Raw genomic sequence first — 21,256 nt, 5'->3', positions numbered from 1 at the left:
GATTTAGCAACTGGACAACATACCCCAGATAGCAAGGAGACATTGAACAGATGTTGATTTTCCATCTGAACCATCAGAATCGTCAGGATTGAAATGTCAACACAAAACCAATGTTGAAACAACATTGAAATACTGATGAAACCTGACACTGACATTGAAATAACATTGATTCACTGTTGTTCTGTCATCGTTGATTGTTGATCTATTTATAGTTGACAAGGTGACAACAATCACGTTGAAAAACCATCGATTTATGGTTGAGCGGGAAATTAAAGCTGCTACCACTTGGACTATTCCGCAGCACCCCTCTCAGTGGTACATCCCTCCAGGTAACCATTGTCTTGTACAGTAGAGCGGGACATTAGATTTACTCTCAGCGGAATTGACCGGAGAAGGCATCAGTTCATGCACTGCACTGGCCTGCACCACGATTAGTATAAGGTAAGAATGAATGACTTTTGTTCTATTCGTTATTTCCACGGTTGCATTTGAATAACAGTAAAAAAAAAAAAAAAAAACTTGTTAATGTAAAGTTTCGGATAAAATGTGGGAGCCCGAAATTGTGTCTACTTTCATCTTACAATCTGGCAACAAATAAATTGCACTGCAAACAAAGTCTATCAACAAAGAAAACATTTCGTTTCATACTTTTCCGTTATATTCCCTTATAAAGCTAGCTTTAACGCTTCAAGGGTTCCTTTGTTCTTGCCGTCGCCTCGGCGCTTGACCCAGACTTTCGCTCTGTAGTTGCTTTTTAGCATAGTACTACAAAAAATTGTAAATCTGTGATTGATAAACGTAAAGGTAACTGTATAAATGTGTTCAATGACTTTGTTACTTTTAATGATTGGAGAGCACCCGCTTCGATTCGCACTCAATTCAAACTTTACGCTGCACGCTCACCTAACTTGCGTTTGCACCTTTTGTCCGCACGTAAACTGCGTTTAGCATTTACGTGTGGACGAGGAAGACGGAGAAAACGCAGCGTCAAAGGTGTGCGCCTATTTTGACGCCACACTGTGCGCCAAGTTTTTGTCTCGGTGCCATGAATTCCTACAATGGCAGACTTAGACAAAATACTGTTAATTTTATTATCTTCAGTGTTTAAATGCTTACATATACGGGTTTGCTTGTAATTGTTGCCTATATACATTTTAAGCTATTATTTATTATTTAGTTCAATCAATAGATCAAGTTTTGTAGTGACTATGAAATATATTGTAATTATCTGTTTCCTGTTTATCCTAGACAGGGCAAAAAAGGACTCCAAATTTAAAAAAAGATAAAAATGAAAGACTGGTGCATTGTGCAGTTTAGCACTGGTGGTACAGAAATAGTCCCTAGATCATGGATAAATGGGGAGAAATTGTCATGGCCTCCATATCCTCCGTGAGACACATTCAGGATCCACGACGCAGTAAAGAGGAGAGTTCATCCTGGTGCAACATGGCTCACCTATGCACCAGTCCGACTTCTAATAAGCCATGGTGGGTATCATCTGGATTGGTATTGTATAAATGTAACAATAACAAGTTTTTCGTGTCCTAATTTATGTCTGGCCATACATTGTGTTTGTACTTCCAGACACATTTCACGAAGCAGAACGCAGTCTTCAGAAATATCTAAGTGAACACTGTGATACGTCTGACCTTCAGTCCGAAGCTGAAACTCAGACCAGTCATAAAAGAAAGCACAAGTAAAACTTTTTTTATTTCACAAACATATCTTTGATTGCTAAGAATTTATGATCTTGTCTTTTATACATATCTGTGGTGCTTGCATACTGCAATATCACCACATAATATAGTCCAAAAAGTGGAAGCTTGTAAACTTTTTATAAATGCAAAGCCGTGTACACTTGTGCAATTCAAAAATTCCTTGTATACTGTACCTTCTTGCACATCTCCGTTTCCTGTGTGTGTTGTTATAAATCAAACTGTAACTTTAGGAAAAAATATTCCAAAAGCACATTTGTAATTACTTATGACCGTTTTCAACTTTTTTTCTTTAGATCAAATCCCCTGTACACATATAGTGACTCAGAGGATGAGCAGCCCACAAAAAAAATGGTTTCCCCAGGCCCCTCGAGTGAAAATACCAGGTAATAAAATACTGTCTAGTGTCTTTGTACATGTCTGTGTGTGACACAAGGAAACGTTTGACAAGTTGTCTGTATTCTTAAATACTTAAAAAAAAATTTCTTTTTCTGTCAGACCTGACGAGAGCTGTTAACGAACTCCGTGAGGAGGTCAGAGCCATCCGCAATACCGGCTGCAATGAATCGGTAGATGCTGGGGTACTGCCTCTGGATTTGCCCTTGCACAACATTGAGGAGCTAAACAATGCAGAGCCAGCTCTTCAATCACAAGAGGCAAATAAGGCAAAGGTAAGTATATAAAGGTTATGTACACTTTGTAACTATAAAGTGTAATAGCTGTCAGATGTGATTTAAATACATAACAACGGCCTGTTGATTAAACACACAAGCACTTGCATACACATCTCTGTTACATCACATGCAATGCTTTCTTATTTTAGGATATTAATATTGACATGATACATTGTGAGACATTTGGGGTTTTTTTATAAAGGGTGTCCAATTTAAGGAATAAGTACAATTATGTGTTTAGGTGGTTGAAGTATTGATGGAAACATGCAGTAGTTTAGTATTGGTTAAAATACCTATAAAGAAAGGTAGATTTCCAGTCATGATTTAACTGTTTTAATAAAAAGCAACTGTGCGAAAGAGGTGGAAAATCAACACCATAGCTCAACAATGTTTCAATATCAGAATCTGACATTGTTTCAATGTCAGCAGTATTAGAAAATATAACGTTGAATCAACGTCAGGTTTCAACATTGATTCAACATCAAAACCTGACGTTGTTTCAACATTAAAAAAGGGTGCAAGAATGACGTTAGGTCAACGTCACACTTCAACGTTGGTTCAATGACACAGCCTGATATTGACTCAACATTGTTTCAATGTTTCCTTGCTATCTGGGACAGTAGGACTGATGGAAGAAAAAATATTAATGTGTTTCCCTCTTACAGCTCCACATCATGTGTTTCTTTGCTGTATGGTCATATCGTCATTTTTTAAACTTCACCTGAATGTTTTTGTCCTCACTGTTAGATTTTGGAAACCAGATACTCCAAGACAGGGATGAATCTGGATGATCATCACACTGCATGGCTGTCGTGTCTTTTTCATTTTAATAGGACCATAAATCACGAATTAAACATAATGCTGATGTTTAATAAGACTGAGAACTAGTGACTGAGACCATAAACTAACCAGGAAACCGTTTACTGTGGTCACAGAACCAGGAAGCATAGGATTATTTCGCCATAGACCTCTATGTAATCTCATTGTAACCAGAGGTGTTTCCCTTAGGACACTTGAGCTTTGGCTTTACTTGTTTTAGACTCTAAAGTGACACTCAGCTTTTATTTACAGTTTTGCACAGAAGTTAATCCAGAGTAATACTGTCTAAAATTGGTAGCCTTTAACTCATCGGCCCTGCACCCGGCATGCTAAGGGATTGATTTTGGGACTAGCTATAAAAATATATGCACACAACAAATAAACCTTTCTAAATTTCTGTAAAAATGTGAGTAAAGTTTTCTGTAAGTTAAGTTTGTTTTTTAAAGGTTAAGCTAAGTAGCAAGTCGGGTAGCAATGTAGCGACAACCTCTAGAAGACAAGGAGCTGATTGGCTGATAGGTCAGAAGACAACTAGCTAGTTATGTCACAATCTTTCCCTAATATAATATAACCATACTGAAAGATATATCCTGCTCACTGTACATTTTCTCTCAATAATGTCCCATCCATGAGCATTTTATAATAGGCTTAGTTTCTTTGCCTACCGTGGCTAAAAAATCAGATTGCAATTCTGTTCCCTTAAAAACAGACTTCATGTGTATCCTTATATGTTGTAGGAAAAAGTGTTGTTTGGGAGTAATGCGATGTGCCAGGCTCACACTAAAATAGGCATGTCACACAACTGAAATATACAAATCATGGTGAGAGGAGGGGTTTTTACATAACTAGCCCTTTTCATTGCACCATTTTGTCAATTTAATTAATAGTAGCCTAAATGAAAAATAAATACCAATAATACCCATCATGACATCATAACACAGCAATTTATAGTGCAGCATTATCAAAAATCACAATTCTTATAACCAATTTCAGTTTAAAATGAATCTTCAAAATCGGTCTTATTTTGTGACTGACTGGAGTTCCTTCAGCTCCTCTTTTTGCACCTCTGATGGCAGGAAGAGTAAAACAGAGAAGAAGAGAAGCTATGCAAGCTGAGAAATGACAAATGTTTTTGCAGTAAATGTAGCTGTACATAATAACTGTATGCTAGTACTTTTCACTGTCATAAAGTTAGTATATAAAGAGTAACTGTGAAGTGTTAATGTTTGAGGCAAACCGCAACATTCTTTCTGACTTTGGCGCCATCCAGTGGTCATATTAAGAACAACACAGATGACGGCACATCCCACTGGAACTGTTTTAGATAGATAGATAGAACTTTATTAATCCCTCGGGTGGGTTCCTCTGGGAAATTCGATTTCCAAAAAAGCACAGCACCGACAGAAGTTACAGAGTTACAGAATATTACACACACACATATATATAAATACAGAGACAATATAAATAAAATATACGAAGGGGATAAATAGAATAAATAGGAATAAATGAATTTTAATAAATGAATTTTGTTTCATAATTCACAAATTTAAAGATTATTTTCAACAGAAGATTTTTTTTCTGTGTGCAATTAATTTTTTTGTTAATTCTAACCACAGAAATGTTTTATTTTAGTTTGAACTATTTCAAGCTTACATTTAATTTATTTATCTTATTGATTTTACTAGGGATGAAGTAGTGGAAGTAAATGTGATTTTTCAGGAACATAACGCAAACAGAAAGGGGTATAAATTATATTAAGAGAGGAAGGTTCAGTTTCTAAGAAAAGTCTTAGAAATAAAAGAAATACAAATATTAGAAGCCTTGGTTTGTATGGTATTATAGCACTGAGTATTTTATGTTGTATTTTGTTAATTACACATGAGAAATGGCAGTGAGTACACCACTTAAAAGTTGGGCTTGCTTGGGGAGAAAACAGTTCCACGCCTGTCGCCAAAATGAACAACTTTGGGCTACAGAGACACTTGTGGAAGAATCTTGAAATACACAGTGATATTTATTTATAAAATTAGTGGTAATCCCAAAAAGTTGCATTTTGCAGCAACCAAATAAGGACAAATGCAGTCTGCATTACGATCGTGGCTCAAGAGTTGGCGGTTTGTCTTGTAACCGGAAGGTTACCGGTTCGAGCCCCGGCTCGGACAGTCTCGGTTGTTGTGTCCTTGGGCAAGACACTTCACCTACTGGTGATGGCCAGAGGGGCCGATGGCGCGATATGGCAGCCTCGCTTCTGTCGGTCTGCCCCAGGGCAGCTGTGGCTACAACTGTAGCTGCCTCCAACAGTGTGTGAATGTGAGAGTGAATGAATAGTGGAATTGTAAGGCGCTTTGGGTGCCTTGAAAAGCGCTATATAAATGCAATCCATTATTATTATTACAAATTTCACTTCATTTTGACCATTTAAAGATATCAAATTACCTTTATTTTTGGAAGAATCTATTTTACACTCAAGCGGCAAATTCTAGGACTGAAAAATTAAGAAACACTGAATTTTCCAGTAGCTGCAGTTGCTCAAGTGGCCAGATGAAACTAGTTCTAAAAGTGAGTCAATTCCAGTAGACTCATACTTTCCAGTCTTCCAATTCTGAAGCAAAAATAGACATTTAACACATTCTCCCTGGATAGCAGCTACAACTGATCCATGTGGATAGTGTGTCAGTGGCGTGCTGTGTTTTACAGGTGTCCTGACACAGGAAGTTGCACCTGATGTCTGTCTGCTGGGCTTTGTTCTTCACTAATTCAGTTCACTGAACTGGCCCTATCCTCTGTGTTTGTGCTGTTTGTTCCTAATTGCAGGTGCCTACATCTGATAACTTAGCACTCTACCATGTCATTCTAATGTGATCACTTCTGTCTAATAAAAACAAAAATGCTAAAGCTAAGGCTTCATAAAGTGGTCCAAAACCAATTGGTGACATCATCATCATAGTAATGTTCATAATAAATATACAGTCTGTGATTATAAAGTGCTTCACACGAGGCAAAACTTCATAACAGTGAGTAGCATAAGTCCATAGTTTGCCTGTGATGATATTTAATGCCATAAGTAGCAATGCTAGCAACTAATGGTATTAAATGGAAATGCTTCAAAAACAGTTAAATTATAGTATGCAACACTTTGTATCATGTGACGGGATTATCTCTCTGTTCCTTTGAAAATGGTTGGTCCAGTGTATCCTCTGCAAAATGAGGTAACATATACTTGTAAAGCAGCAAAGCACCTTTACTTTCCTTTTCTTTTTCTAGGAGAATTTGGCCATGGCCTCCAGCTATGGCCACCACCTGCGTTCTGGTGTTTTAATTTTTGAGCAGAATTCATTATTTGAATGTAAACTTTTTTGCTTTATTTTTGGTAAAATATCAGATTTAGACAGAAGTGTTGAGCTGGCTCAGACATCACTGTAACAAGTTTACTGAAACAAGTTCAGTAAACAGAAATGTTTCCACCTTTAAATCATCAAATGGTCATTTGAAATGCCAGAGGCTGGCACAGGTTTAGCAACTACTCAACAACAGCTAAAGATGGTTTAACTATGACCAAGTTGAACACCAAGGTGCACACCCATAGGTGGGTGGGGGTGCACATAGGTGGTCCGCAGGTGCGCATGCGCTTTCAAAATAAAAGACGCGCACCAGATAAGAAGTTGCAACGCGCGTTTGCGTACATAAGATTTTCTGGAGGAGGACAGACATTTATTCAGAACTCTTAAAGATGTTGAAGAAGCAAGCTCCTTTAAGCAATTACTTTGGTGTTTCTCCACCTCCAAAGAAATGTCAGGAGTCCGAACCGCAAAAGAAGAGACAGAAGAAAAGTGGTTCCTCTAGCGGACTAAAAACTCTGTTTTGGGATTTTCACTGCATATTCTGCACCACATCTCTGTGTGTTCATCATTTGTTTCATCATTTGTCCGGACTCCTTCTGTAATTGCTTAAAGGAGCTTGCTTCTTCGACATATTCCTAAACAAATTTCTGTCGTCCTCCAGAAAATCTTATGTACGCAAACGCTCGTTGCAACCTCGTATCTGGTGCGTGTCTTTTATTTTGAAAGCGCATGCGCACCTGCGGACCACTTATGTGCAGCCCTGCAAAACAGTTCAAATTTCACCAGAGGGGACCATTTTTAGCATTAATGTTTCTCTCTTTTAAAAGGATTTATTTTGTGTGTATCATTATAGTTGCTGCCCTACAAAGACAGACAATAGTACAGGAACTTGATACCAATGTCAGGGAGTTTCTGAAAAAACTAACATAGAATGCTGCTGTTAATGCTAGCTGTGACTTCACTTTCAATTACACATTTGGAGCACAAAAAGTCTTGAAATAATACAAAAGTATGTAAGTAACAAATATAAACCCAGACGTTGGGTATATTTGACCAAATATATACAGTAGTTACTGTATTTTGGCTTCATAGGGCAGAATACATTCCAGTAGTGTTATTTTTTTTAATAACAAACATACATATTTACACTATATTTACAAAAATAATATATATGACTTTCACTGTGCTTATACTGGTTTTCTGTACTTTCAGGCAGCTTCCTCCAGCAGTCTTTGCAGGTTCTTCTGCACCTGAAAGAACAAAGTTTGCTTTTGCTTAACTGTAAACTGTATTGGCAGAAAACTCGACTGCAGATAAGTGCATCTGATGATATTGCAAGTGTTTGTCTTGGTTAGTAAGTGTAGATTTCAAAATGAAGCCTGCTCCTGTTTATCTTGTTGTTAAGGTCATTTCCTTGTTCCTGTTGAAAGCTAGAGACTCAGACTTGAAGCAGTTGAAACAGCAGTTAGGGTCATGTCTACATGAATATCTGTTATAACACAGATGATGTGGAGAACAGTACCAACATCATTGACACGTTTATTATTCTGAAGCTGGCATAATTGCTGTGCAGTCAGTCTGCAGAGAGATCAAGTAGACCACTGCAGACACATGGAAACCATAGACTGTATATAAAAGATGGAGGTATCCATCACGACAACATTCGTGAGTTTTCACTAATTTTGATGACCACTTGATTTGAGTAAAAGATGAAGTTAAATAATGCTTATTTAACAAAGTAGTGCAATTAGCAGATTTCCATGAAGCCAATGGAAGTGCAGAAAACTGCAGTTCTTCCAAACATGAAGATTGATGTTTATTTCTAAAACATGTTTACAGGCCTAACTCTTTTTGGCAGCTGTGGATAGTTTCTCCCTTCCTAGCAATTTAAATTCAAATCATCTCTTTCAGTAGCAGGTTTAATGTGAAATAAATATTTCCAGTCAATTTCCAGTTTTCATTTCACTCAGGATCAAGATGGACTCTACAGTCTGACACAGCTCTGAGCCTTTACCACCTTTTTGCTGATGAAAATTTTCTTTATTCTCCGTCTAAAACACTGAGGCGGCTGTCAGCTGCTGCTTTTTGTTTGTAAGGAGACGAATGTCAGCCTGAAATATAAATGGAGTGTAGACTGATGGAGCTCTTCTTACAAATGATGCTCTAAACTGATCACTGACTATAAATGTTTGATCAATGGCAACAGGCATCCAGTTACACTTTGCTCTTTGGAAACTGCTGAAGCCTTCCTGCTGTGTGCTTTCAGAGGCTCATGAAAGAAACTCCTGATAACACATTCACGCAATTTTTAAAGGTGACCTGTTATGCTTTTCCTTAGTTTTTTTGAAGTGCATACACTTGTAGTCATGGCCCAAACGTCAAATAATGAGATCTGTGTAATCCCAAAGTGAGTAACTCAGGGTTCAGACCTCTAACTGCTCAGATTTGAACATTTTTTTAAATTATCAATGGGGATTATAGCATATCCAGAGGGCTGTATCTATCAACACTTGATCTGAAAAAACAAAGACAGACCAACCTTCTCCAGCTTCATCAGGTTGATGGTTAGCAGTTCAGATAAAAGATTTGTGCCTACGTCAGCGGACCCACTCAGAAAATTGTTTCTGGTAATAAAACACAAAAATAATCACCATGAAAATGATTTAAAATCTTCACAAGGGTCAGATGTATCAGCAAAAATCTAATATGAATAAATCAGAGAAAAGTAAATCTTGTAGATTATTGTACCATAGTCCTTGAGACGAAATAAGGAAACCATTTCATGTCTGTGAATCCACTGTTACCTGTTTAGTTTGGATCATTAGTTTCATTATTTGGGCTATTTTTAAATTTGTTTTGTGAGGATGTGAATAAAATTCATCGTGATGCTTTTGCAGTTTTTGTTTCTCTTTCATCTGGTTATCATTTCCATGTCTAATTTCTCACTTTTTCAACCTTCTTTAGCTAAGTTTTCTAGAGCTTGTCAGAGTCTCAGACAGTTCGACGACTCACTCCGGGTGTGTGAACTCGGCCACAGCGCCGAGCGTTGTCAGTCTCTGCTCCAGTGAGATGATCTTAAACGCCAGGTAACATGAAGACAAGACCAGGGTGCACACTCTGAGGAAAAACACATGTAAAAGAGAAGATGAGCAAATTGAGGCTAAAATGCGCTACAAATGAAAATGTAATGATAAACTGAAATTAATGTGCATCCAATGAATGGATGGAATAAATCCGCAGATCATATAAGTGATCAGCTTAATTTCCAATTAGGACGAGTGACAGAAAAATCCTTTACTGAAGACATGAATGAATCAAAGGCAGCAAACTTACAGGAACATGTAGACCATCAGCAGAGTGTTGAGAGAAACTGGCTTCAGACACCTGCTGTCAATCACCACATCCGAGCCTGAAGAAAGATCAAACAAATATGTCTTTGTTTACGACAAAAAGACACAAAGTAAAATGCCCTACGCGTGTGAGAGCAGCGCTGCATTAAAAAGGTTGGAATAGACTGCTTCATCAACTCATAGAAATCAATATGAAAAGGAGTCATTATAAATATAAGCAAGAAAAGAAGTGGAGCTAAAGAGTTATGGTTGGATAAGCAGGAGAGAGCAGATGGAAGAATGGATCATATGGGCGTATTTTTCATTAATATGGAAGAAGCAGCACGGTGACACGATGGTTAGCACTGTTGCCGCACAGCAAGAAAGTTCTGAGTTCAATTCCACCATCAGGCCAGGGTCTTTCTGTGTGGAGTTTGCATGTTCTCCCTGTGTTTGCATGGGTTCTCCCTGGGTCCTCCAGCTTCCTCCCACAGTCCAAAAACATGCCATTAGTGGGATAGGTTTTTTGGAAACTCTAAATTGCCCATAGGTATGAATGTGAGTGCGAATGGTTGTCTCTGTCTATGTGTTAGCCCTGCGACAGACTGGCGACCTGTCCAGGGTGTACCCTGCCTCTTGTCCCTACAGCTGGGATAAACTCCAGCGTTCCCCGTGACCCTGAAAAGGATAAGTTGAAGTGAATGGATGGATGGCAAATATGCAGGAAATTTGGGCAGCTGTGAGGGATTCTGGGTAGAAGATATCTAATGCATTTAGAAAAAATATTTATCCAGGTGACGTATTTCTTTATTTAGAAACTAATGTTTCGTGCAACCCATTTTGCCAAATCTCCTCTGCAAATGTGCAAAATTATGACCAATACAGACGCTGTTAATAACAAATAAAAAAATCAAGTTTACTGTTGGTACATGATAATATTATTATTTGACAGAAACAGAGTATTTTTTTTTCAGTGATAAATATAGATCATTCAGGACTACATTTATTTATATTTGACAAGTTTGTGTTCTGGGAAATCCCCGCAGGTCAGTTTGCATACACGACACATATGAGATCACAATCGGTGCTTCTTTGCACCTCAGCTCACCTCTCATGGCTTTTAGAGTTAAATGTTGTTGAATTGTGGCGTTCTCAGACTGACTCCTTAATCCTGAGTACAGCTGAGGATATTTTCATTTTACCGCTTCTAAAAGCGATTTTTTATTTTACTGTTACAAAGTTAGCGGCAGTTTATATTTGGCTGTAAAAATAGAGGTGGGGAGAGCAGCAGTACAGGACAGTGCAGGCAGCAATGTCAACAGAAATAAGTCCAAACAGAAGGAGCTGAGTCAGCTAAACTTGAGCCAATGCTATGATGAATTTGACCAAAAAGAGAAATAAAATGTAGGGACTAAAATAATAAAATTATAAATTCATAGTCCCATGAGAGGTTCAGTGCCAGTGGTTTAAATAAAAGTGATGTTTAAACTAACACGACCCTGATTAAAGACTCATCCTACCTCGGTGGTGCTTGGAGTGCTGCTTGTTGTCTGGACCCTGCTGGTTCAGATGTGGGTTCTTCACTTTGTGCTGGTGGTCTGGAGATGATGCACTGTCTGTGCGCTTCAGCATATCCAGGAATGGAGGAACGGTGAACTCTATAGAAGCAAAAAGGCAAGCAAAGCATTCAAAACTGGAAACCCAGGGCCTGTTATGACTTGGGGCAGGTTTGTAATCCCGATTAAGTCCTCTTGAGAAAGACACACTAAGTATGTTTGAATAAACCCTGCACTACAAGCTGCTCATTTTCAACTTCATCACAGCTGTGTGTGTGTGTGTGTGTGTGTGTGTGTGTGTGTGTGTGTGTGTGTGTGTGTGTTGGGGGGGGGGGGGGTTAAACGTCAACAAAAAATAAAGAGTAAAGAAGGAAAATTATAGCAGCACTAAGTAGCACAGGTCAGATTCTACTACTGAAGTGCAAAAGTGGTTCAGGTTTTGTGAGTAAAACGTTGACAGCCACAGACGATGCATGCGACGATGCATGCGACGATGCATGCGACGATGCATGCGACGATGCATGCGACTGCTTCTAATTGGTCAGTTGGACAGCGATGCAGTACCTTCTACCTTCTCATAGTCTGGAACCTGAGAGTCAGAGCTGCTGCTCTCCTCCATCTCCTGCCTCCTGTGTCTCATCGCTCCATCCAGGTCGCTGAATTCACTCTGCAGAAATTCACAGACACAGAGAGAGTATAACTAGCAGGCACTAGCAGCTGCTTCACCCCCTCATCCAAACATGAGCATATCTATCATATCGATCGTATCTGTACTGAAAAAAACTTCACATTTTCCTACAAATGATATTTTGATTGGAGCAAACAAAAACAAAAGTGAATAATAATAATAAACATTTAAAAAATGGTTGAACCCAAGATTCCAGGGTGGAAATAGGAAATGACAATTCACTTTAGTTACATGAGAACTTAATGCTTTTAGAAAGCTGCAATTTAATTCAACTGATTTCTGTTGTAGTTCTGCTTTTATGAAGGTTGTAAATTTTCATTATTTGTGCAAAAGACTTCTAAAAAACCCTCAAACTATCTGAAACAATATTTTATACGTTAAAAACTAAAATAAAATCTAACATCCAGTTGCTGATGTTCTTGTTGCAGATGTTGCTGCAGAAACTTGACGTCGGCTTCGCTGTGTCAGCTAAATTTATCTTTTATCTTAACTTCCAAAATGTATCCCTTGGCAAATATCCCATGTAATATAATATTTAAAAAGTCTAAATCCAACAGCTAAACTAATATAAACTAAACTGTAATTCAAGACGTTCAAACAATAATAAGTAAAATGAAAGGAGCCAACACACATGGGAAATTAACTGAAAATAAACTGAACTTGAAGCAAAAACACAAAACATATCAATCAAAAGTAATTAAAATGATAAAACTACAATAACTCACCTACAACCTCAACATTAAAAGTAAATGATTATTTAAAACACATTTGCTTTGTGGAGTTTATGCAGTTGTATTAAATTGCACAGGCACTCTAAAAGCATCACTTTTAGAGATAAAGACTTTTGGGGTCAGAGAAAACACAAAATGAATTAAAATGGGAAAAAGTAACATTTCAAAGATCCTGTTTGGGGATACAGTGGCCAAAAATAAATAAATACATAAAGCTTTAGCCACAAGGACCTGGGGCGATTGATACTGACATCAGGAAGTGTCTCACAGGACAGCCTTCTCTCTTGGACACAGCTTTGTTGAATGCATAAACACAACATGCAACAAATATCCAGTTGGAACATATGCAAAATGTTACTAAACGATTTGCCAGCTGGCTCCGGCTCTCATGCAGGGAGTCTTTTTTTTCTGAACAGCTTCTGTCCCCATAGGTCGAAATGCTTAGTTGCCACGTTACAGCTCCAGCTCTCGAGGATATTGGTTTTATTTCACCTCAAGTTTGATGTGTTAAAATATCTTTCTGTCAGAAAAGAGACCAGAGAGACAAGTGCGAGGATGGACCCAAAAGCATGATGCTTTCTTATTCTTATATCTTTTATTATATGTAGGCAGGATGAAAACAGTATCCGTTGTATCAGGAAACTTTATGGCATTCGGCTGTTTGTGTTTTTGCTGTGTTTGACCCACCAGAGGAAAGCGAGGCGATAGCGGTGACCTCCGACTTCTAAAGCTGTTTTCAGCTGAGGAGGGAATGGGGCTGCTGCATGGACTCTTCCCCTATTTATATTCATGTAATACATAACCAAACATCATGTGTTTAAATGATCCTCAAGTCTTCAAACTTATTTAAAATGAATAACATAAGAAAGCGCAAGAGTAAAAAAGAAAATTATCTGAAACTGAGTGTTTAGTTTAAAGCCAGAGTTTTCGGCTCACAATGTCTACCTGTTGATCACGAGCAGTACATACATGACAGAAAACAAGGAAGCATAACACGTCTGTATGGATCTAAATAAAAAGCCTTTCCTACCTCCAGATGAGGACAGATCGACATCAAAAACTTGTAGGTGTTGTCTCTGGACAAGAAGGACACAAAGACGTACTGCAACACCAGAAATAGAAAAAATGTCTTTTGGATACTTTTCCACATGTGCAAAAATACTGTGTTTTTTTTCTTAATTCATCAAATCGTGGTGAGAAGCAGCGAGATTTCTCTCACCCTGTCATTTGTGGTGGCGATCACCAGAGCGTTTGGCAACAGGATGGCAGTTTTGGTCTTCTTGATGTTTTTGATGGACACCACTGGGATGGCGACCTGGGACACAGAGCAGTTCGATCCTTCATACCAGCTTTGAAACCAGAGAAAAAGATTCACGCACCTGTAGGCCGGCTTCACTGTGACAGAGCTGTTCACTGACCTCCGTCAGCTTTAATTATCACCATCTATACACATTAACTGCAATTACATTCTCAGCCTAGATTGATAGTTCCAGATGTTTCCCATACAGTAACAGATGTAAAACAATCCAGTCGTGACCACACAGCAGCAAGGTGTCATCTGCATGTGTTCATGCATGCAGCAAAATATTAGTCCCTCTGCAGACTGTACCTGCAGGCTGCGTGTGTGTAAACACAGCTGGCTTACAAAATAAAGAATAATGCGCTACAATGCCCGCACAATATCAATATCCACTTAGCATGTCCCTTCATGGAGGAAAAAGTCTTTTTTTAATTGCAGAAGCACTGCTTGGATCAAAATGTGGCAAAAGTATAGACATTATTTACTTAAGTGGAAGTCCAGATATTTAAAAAAAATACTCCTGCAAAACTGAAGTAAAAGTGAAAAAGCAAAGGCTCTCAAAAGTGCTCAAACGTCCTCTATTCATAAAGCAAAGCTCCATGATTGTGCTGCCAAAACAACGACACACTTATTATTCAATTAAATTGTGTTGATAAAAATCAAATTGAGGTTAAAAATCTTATTTTACATCACTGAGTTCTTCTTGGTCTCAAGTGTTGTGTAACGGATAAAACTGACTGTTTGCTGCTTTCTGAACGACAGCAAATTGTTCTGTTTTCTGTGAAACTTCTCCAGGTAACTGTTAAATAATTTAAACCGACATATCTCATCAAATCAAACGGCTGCTGCTGGCACCTCACTGTGTTCGCCACTTTAAACAGCATCAACACAACAAAGACTCTGACACTCGCGTGGAACCAAGAAACACCACTGAAAACATCTGTGTATTCTCCTGAAATCTCTTTCAGATTCTCAGCCTTTTCCTGTGAGCTGATACAAAACAGACATCAATGCATACCTTGGTATCTTTTCCAAACACCTTGGAGTGGAAGCAGATCCAGTGGTCAGAGACAAACATGCGTCCTTGGTAGAGGATGTCTTTCTGAAGAGCACAGGTGTAACCTAGCAAACAAATAAAGCACATTAAAAAAACACATTATTTTTAGATGTTTGTGAGGAAAAAAACAAGAAAAGACCAGTTCAGTGTTTGTATTGAACAAAAGAGTTTGATAAAGTTATTATTGGACTTTGAATTTACACTGTAGTCCTATCATAGGGATTCTATTATTATCAGGTGGTTAACAAGAGGCTCTGGTATCAAATGTTCAACTATGACCTAATCCTTCATTCAGTATTTAAGGTGGAGTGGATAGCTGTGATCATTAAAGACTTACTCTGTCTGAGCTGTTCTTCTTTGCTGATCTCCTTAAATATTTTATGGTACTGGCAGTTGGTCTTCGAAAGCTGAAATACAACACACACACACACACACACACACACACACACACACACACACACACACGCACGCACGCACACACACACACACACACACACACACACACACACACACACACACACACACACACACACACACGCACGCACGCACACACACACACACACACACACACACACACACACACACACACACACACATACACACACACGCACGCACGCACACACACACACACACACACACACACACACACACACACACACACACATATATCAGTTAAAGCTAAGGCTGACATTTGGATGAATTCTTATCAGAGAAAAGTAATAAATAAATGTGGCTTGTAAAACTTACGGTACTCTCAGGAGAACTACAGAGCATTTATTTATGGGATTGTTGTTTTGCAGCAGTGTATATCTATATGTTGTTAGACAGAGAAAAAGCTCTAGTTCCACTCCATCATAGAAACATCACCCATACACCAAAATAAGCTTGTGCGTGCGCAGGCAATCATGGTGTTTAAATCATGTGGATACCAGTTACAGTTTAGAATTTATATGACATTTTTGCAAGGGAATTGCAAAGGACATTTTAGAGAAATGCATTTTTAGACCAAATCAGGAAAACTTAACCAAATAACTGTGGTATTAAGTTAAACCAAACCGACTGGCTTAGGCATTTTCAACCATTTACAAAGTATAAAGATATTTTTTGTAATTAATCTCGAGCTAAAACGTTCACCTCTAGGGAGCAATATTTTACCCCTGGACATGTGACGCTGTTGTTTTAACACTCGTGTCCTTAAGACGTTTTGCCTTTTGCGCTGTGAAAAACAATGTGCTTTTAATGTTTTGCATGGTTAAATAAAGACCACATTGACTCACTGCACCATCATGTAGCATTACACGAATGTTTATTCGTGTTCTAGCTCTTCAATGCAATATGCAGATATTCTGGACATGAAAGCATAGCTTAAAATATAAAATCATTTTTAAATATACAAATTTAGACTAAGTATCTTTAATACTGGTGGAATCATTAACCACTTTATAAACACTATAAAGCTTTTCTTTTCTTTTCCTTTCCTTTGGACAAACACTGATGTATCGTAATCCTTGTGGTGTGTTAACTTTGTGTGTTACAATCCAGCTGATCAAGAAAATAGCTTTGAATAAGCTATAGCTAACAAGTCATTAGCCAATTAATCTATTTACTAACAAGTTATTAGAAAAAGTTATTTTAAAGTTTTAAATTCTTTCATTTGAAAGTGTACAAAAACCTCTTTGTGAAAACTGATTAGAAAAATAATTTTTGAATTCTTAATTGACTTTCAAATGCCTAAAAAGTACCAGATATTATTATTATTATTATTATTATTATTATTATTATTATTATTACCCATTGTCTTTGTGAACAAAATTTAAAGCAGCAATTTAGTGATGTTATTTGAACTTTCGTTCCTCACATTGGTTTGTGGTGCCATGTCAGAACACTGGATGTGTTAATGTTGGCGTCATGAAGTAAAGGAAGGACCAACCAGAAGGAGGCCTGACCCACAAACTGTTTATAACCTGATACATTTCTAAGATAATAAGGTTGCTTGGAAAAAAGCGAGTCAGCAGAAATTTTATCTGATATTACTCATTTGGAAACCAAGTGACCGAGAATGGCCTACATGTAACATTTATAGGTGTAATAAAATATGTATCAGAGTTTACTTAATGACCTCTCACCTGGCTGTAGTGAGACTTCTTCCTCTCGATCTTGGAGTCTGGGTCTGTCTGCACCTGAGTCAGGAGAGAATGGTCGAAGGTCTTTGACCTGAGGACAGAGAGAAATTTCAGAGAGAGGATTTAACATATTACATAGCCAATAAGACAGAAGATAAACAGAAGTCAGCAACCTTTGGTAAACTAATTTTAGTGTATTTAAGAACAATAGCAGCCTGCTGTCGATTCCTGACATCATACTTTTATGAAAACCAGGAAATATTCAAATAATTCGAGGCTGGAGAAAAAAATGTTCTAATCAGAATCTGAAGTTGAAATGATTAAGATTATGCTCTTTTTTAGGACAGCATTATAATTAAAGCTGAAGCATATTAGCACCATCATATGACTCCTTCGTTCAAAAAATTGGATTTTCTTTGAATTTATGCTTTAAAAAAAACACAATTCAGACATCAATTTGTCCAAATGGTTCAAAACAACCTGCAGTCATTGTTCCACTGTTACACATTTTGAGGTTAGGGAAGATTGCTGCCTAAGATAGTGGGAAAGAGTCAAAGGTCAGATTATTATTCTGAACAATGAGGAACCTTCTGAGAGTCAGATCATGGTGAGATTAAAGGTTTCTGTGGGTGCTGAGCATGAAGTCAAACAACACTTTGTGGAAAACTGATCATTCATCAATCCATCAGTGCATTTTCTTGTTGTGGTTGCAGCAGGTGGTCTCGTCTCCAGCAACATTTTCCACTTCCTCCTGTGGGATCCCGAGAAGCTCTCAGGACAGATTAGATTATCGTTCTGGGTCCACCGCCACACCAACTTATTTCAGTCGTATCATTTATTCAGTCATTACCCAGAAGTCATGATCATACGTGAAAGTTGTTACATGAAATGATTGGTAAGGCAAAACCTTAATTTTCACACTTAACTGACTCATCACCACAATGATCTGGTACAACGCCTGCATTGCTGTATATGCAGCAACATTCAGCATCTGACGCTCTGCTGTCCCATCACTCTTGTATAAGAGCCAGAATAATTAAACTCCCCGAATGGGGCAGCAAGTTCCTCCCGATCCAGAGTGAGAAATCTACTATTTACTTGATCAGCTGGATTGTAACACACAAAGTTAACACACCACAAGGATTACGATACATCAGTGTTTGTCCAAAGGAAAGGAAAAGAAACGAAAAGAAAAGAAAAGAAAAGAAAAGAAAAGCTTTAAAGAAAACATCACACAAGATATAGAATTTACTCTAATCAGCAAAAGTCCCGTTTACATTCAGAGGATAGAAAGTGTCTTGGAATTGCTTCTCAGGAGAGAACAAGGAGTGGACTGAGATATAACAGCATTGCAGAGGTCAAGAATGGAAAATGTGTTGTTTTCTGGTGAATCCCAGTTAACGAATAAGACCAAAAGGAGCAAATATTATACCATAATGTACCTTTAGTCGTATTATGGCTTGTCACAAGGTTATTTAACTCAACCTTGGAAGTGGGTAACTATTTGTACTGTGGTTGTTTGAACCTTACAGACTTTGAACGTCTGGTGACCAAAGGGCAAGCTAAAATTTCAAGGTAAACCTATATTCATAACTGGGCATATTTGGACCTAGCATGACGTCTGAATTTCATATGCAACAATCTAAACAATACAAAGATATTTATGGATAAAAACCAGAGAAAAACGTTTGTAACTTACCTGACTAACACTGGCTTTCTCCTCCCTGTTAGCTCCGGCTGCTCCTGATCAGCAGCCTGCAGTGGTTCACTGCACATCCTGCTCAATCTTTGCTGCTCCTCTGCCACAGCTTCTGTATCTGAACTACACACGAAAGGGAAAAGTGAAATGAAACCCAAAATCATACTGTCCAAGAAAAGTGGGAATCAACACAACATGCAAAGATTTTTTTTGTTTGGTATTTTGTTTTGTTTTGTAACTCTCTGGAGTTTTACGTAAGGAAAATCCTGCAATAGCACATCTTACTTTCTTGTCCAGCTGCAATGCAAAAGCCAAGTTTCCCAACTTTCTGTTGTGACATTGCAAAACAATAGATAACACCTTAGATATCGCTCAAGGTGAAAATTTCCAAGCGATTAATAGATAAAGCAGAATTTTTACAAGTCAAGAAACCCACCATGGTGCCAGTCAATCACGAATCCAACAGTTTGGTAAGTAAACATAAAGAATCCAGACAGCTAATTATGAATAAAAGTCAACCTTCATAAAATGTGCATCCCTCATTATGCATTTTCTTTCTTTGCAGTGAAGGTTGTGTGATGAATATCTAAGTCTCCTGGGGACCTAAAGACTCCATATTCACCATGTGGTAAATTCACGACTGAATCATTTTAATTCATGCAATTCCAAAAGCTGACAAGCCAAGAAGATCTGTCAGTTAATCAGTCAATAATCTGAGTGATTGTTCTGCTATTCAAAAAGACATGAGTACTGCTATAACTTTTACTAATGCAACCAAAACAGCTAACACAAATATCTGTGTGACACTGCCTTTTGTACTCTAGAGATGTTTTTGTTTTTACAGCCACAGACTCACTGAGAATCCCTTTCTTCATGCTTTGCAGCTCCTCTGCTACATTTCCTGGCATCCTCCTGCGACGTCTGCTGGTTCCCACACTGTTCTGTCATTATGCTCAGCAGATATTTTCCAAGCAAACGCTCAGCTAGACGTCCTGACTGCTGCCGTGAGAACTGCAGCCTGATCCGCTGCTCCCTACGCCTACCTGCTAGCCTGTCTGTGGGAGTGTCCTTTGGGCCCCTCGGTTTCACATGTCACAGCCAACCAGATCACAAAAGGGTGAAGTGTGTGTTTGTGTGTGTTCGAGATGTGCGCATTTGAACCTTTGATCAGTGACATTTTACTCGGCTTTGTTTGTGTTCCTAAACTTAAAATGGTCTCATAATCAATCTAGTTTTATTTGCACAGGAACAATACTTCTACCTTCCACTTCTGTCTAAACAGGGTGAAATCTGATCTGGTTCCCTTTGCTGAGGGGAAATGATTTCACGTGTTCAGCCTGTTGTATCCCCGTATCCCTGCCGACTTTCTTCATGTTGAAATGTGTATGTTTGTTTTCCAGTGGGGAATTAGAACGCTGCACGGAGAAGCCCCTTAAAGATTTAAGAAAAAGCTGGATTGGATTGCAATAAATAGACCCACATCTTAATTTCTATAATTTATAATCCCATTTTTATCTCAGAAAATGTCCCTCCTGTTGGCATGATTTACAGCATTCAATCTTTAAAACATCTGTAGTTGCACGACAAAAAATTTATGTAAGTAGTATTTACACGGGCTGCATGCAGCCTGCACTCAAAACTACATGTTGTTGCACAAAACTGTAACTCATTACATTACAATTAATCTGATTAAAGTGCTGGTAAGAAACGAGGACCCAACAGTTCAGGTTCAGATGTTTTTTTTAACATGTTGATCTCCTCACTCAGCCGGAGTGAGGATACACTCCAGCTGTTGTTCTGGCCGTGTGTGTGTGTGTGTGTGTGTGTGTGTGTGTGTGTGTGTGTGTGTGTGTGTGTGTGTGTGTGCGTGCGCGCGCGCGCACTGCAGTGTACGTGTGTAATGAGAGCTCTCAGCTAAGGATTGGTTGGTCATGAAAACAGTCTGTCTAAACACGTTTTATCAATACTTGTTTGGATTTAAAGTGTTTAGCTTATATATCCTTAATAAATTCCTGATTGGTGCACGATTCCTGTGCACCAATGACACCATTTTAATTATGGCAGAAAATACTTCCTGTATGAAGCTAAAAGTGCAAATAGCTTGGAGAAAGGACCAAAGTGGCTTCGGTCTTTAACATTTAATGTTTAAAAACACACGCACAAAAACTAGACAATTCATAGTCAAAAAAGCTTCAAGATGGTGTATAAAAATGTATGTTGAATA

The 21,256-nt window shown here is 38.2% G+C and overlaps 1 protein-coding gene and 1 long non-coding RNA gene across 3 annotated transcripts; one reads left to right on the top strand and one right to left on the bottom strand.

Moving 5' to 3' along the window:
* The first annotated feature begins 25 nt into the window (after positions 1-25).
* LOC113033447 (uncharacterized) lies at positions 26-4,575 on the top strand. 2 transcript variants are annotated; one of them, XR_003274029.1, is made up of 6 exons: positions 26-441; positions 1,249-1,487; positions 1,585-1,696; positions 2,012-2,101; positions 2,214-2,386; positions 3,137-4,575. It is a non-coding gene; the product is annotated as an uncharacterized LOC113033447 (long non-coding RNA). The 2 variants fall into 2 exon arrangements; XR_003274028.1 differs by lacking the exon at positions 26-441 and having other exon boundaries at positions 966-1,487.
* Positions 4,576-7,363: 2,788 nt separating this feature from the next.
* Positions 7,364-20,102, bottom strand: gramd2b (GRAM domain containing 2B). The gene is made up of 14 exons (XM_026187237.1): positions 19,889-20,102; positions 19,033-19,155; positions 17,337-17,424; positions 15,548-15,617; positions 15,172-15,275; positions 14,073-14,168; positions 13,884-13,955; positions 13,541-13,630; positions 11,999-12,101; positions 11,399-11,536; positions 9,883-9,958; positions 9,562-9,666; positions 9,089-9,173; positions 7,364-7,799 (listed from the first exon to the last, which is right to left on the bottom strand). The coding sequence occupies exons 1-14, from the start codon at positions 19,978-19,980 to the stop codon at positions 7,758-7,760; spliced, it is 1,284 nt and encodes a 427-aa protein (XP_026043022.1). The 5' UTR covers positions 19,981-20,102; the 3' UTR covers positions 7,364-7,757.
* Between the last annotated feature and the right edge of the window lie 1,154 nt (positions 20,103-21,256).

This window comes from Astatotilapia calliptera, chromosome 12, assembly GCF_900246225.1.
Source record: "Astatotilapia calliptera chromosome 12, fAstCal1.2, whole genome shotgun sequence".
In the NCBI taxonomy this organism is placed as follows: domain Eukaryota; kingdom Metazoa; phylum Chordata; class Actinopteri; order Cichliformes; family Cichlidae; genus Astatotilapia; species Astatotilapia calliptera.
The sequence above is the reverse complement of the archived record's forward strand: the minus strand, read 5'-3'. Positions and strand labels throughout refer to the sequence as shown.

Coding starts and splice junctions, on each gene's coding strand:
- gramd2b (XM_026187237.1), bottom strand. CDS start 19,980: ATGACAGAACAGTGTGGGAACCAGCAGACGTCGCAGGAGGATGCCAGG. Junction 9,174..9,561: donor GCCGAGTTCACACACCCGGA/GTGAGTCGTCGA, acceptor TTTTATTACCAG/AAACAATTTTCTGAGTGGGT. Junction 7,800..9,088: donor ACCTGATGAAGCTGGAGAAG/GTTGGTCTGTCT, acceptor TTGTTCTTTCAG/GTGCAGAAGAACCTGCAAAG.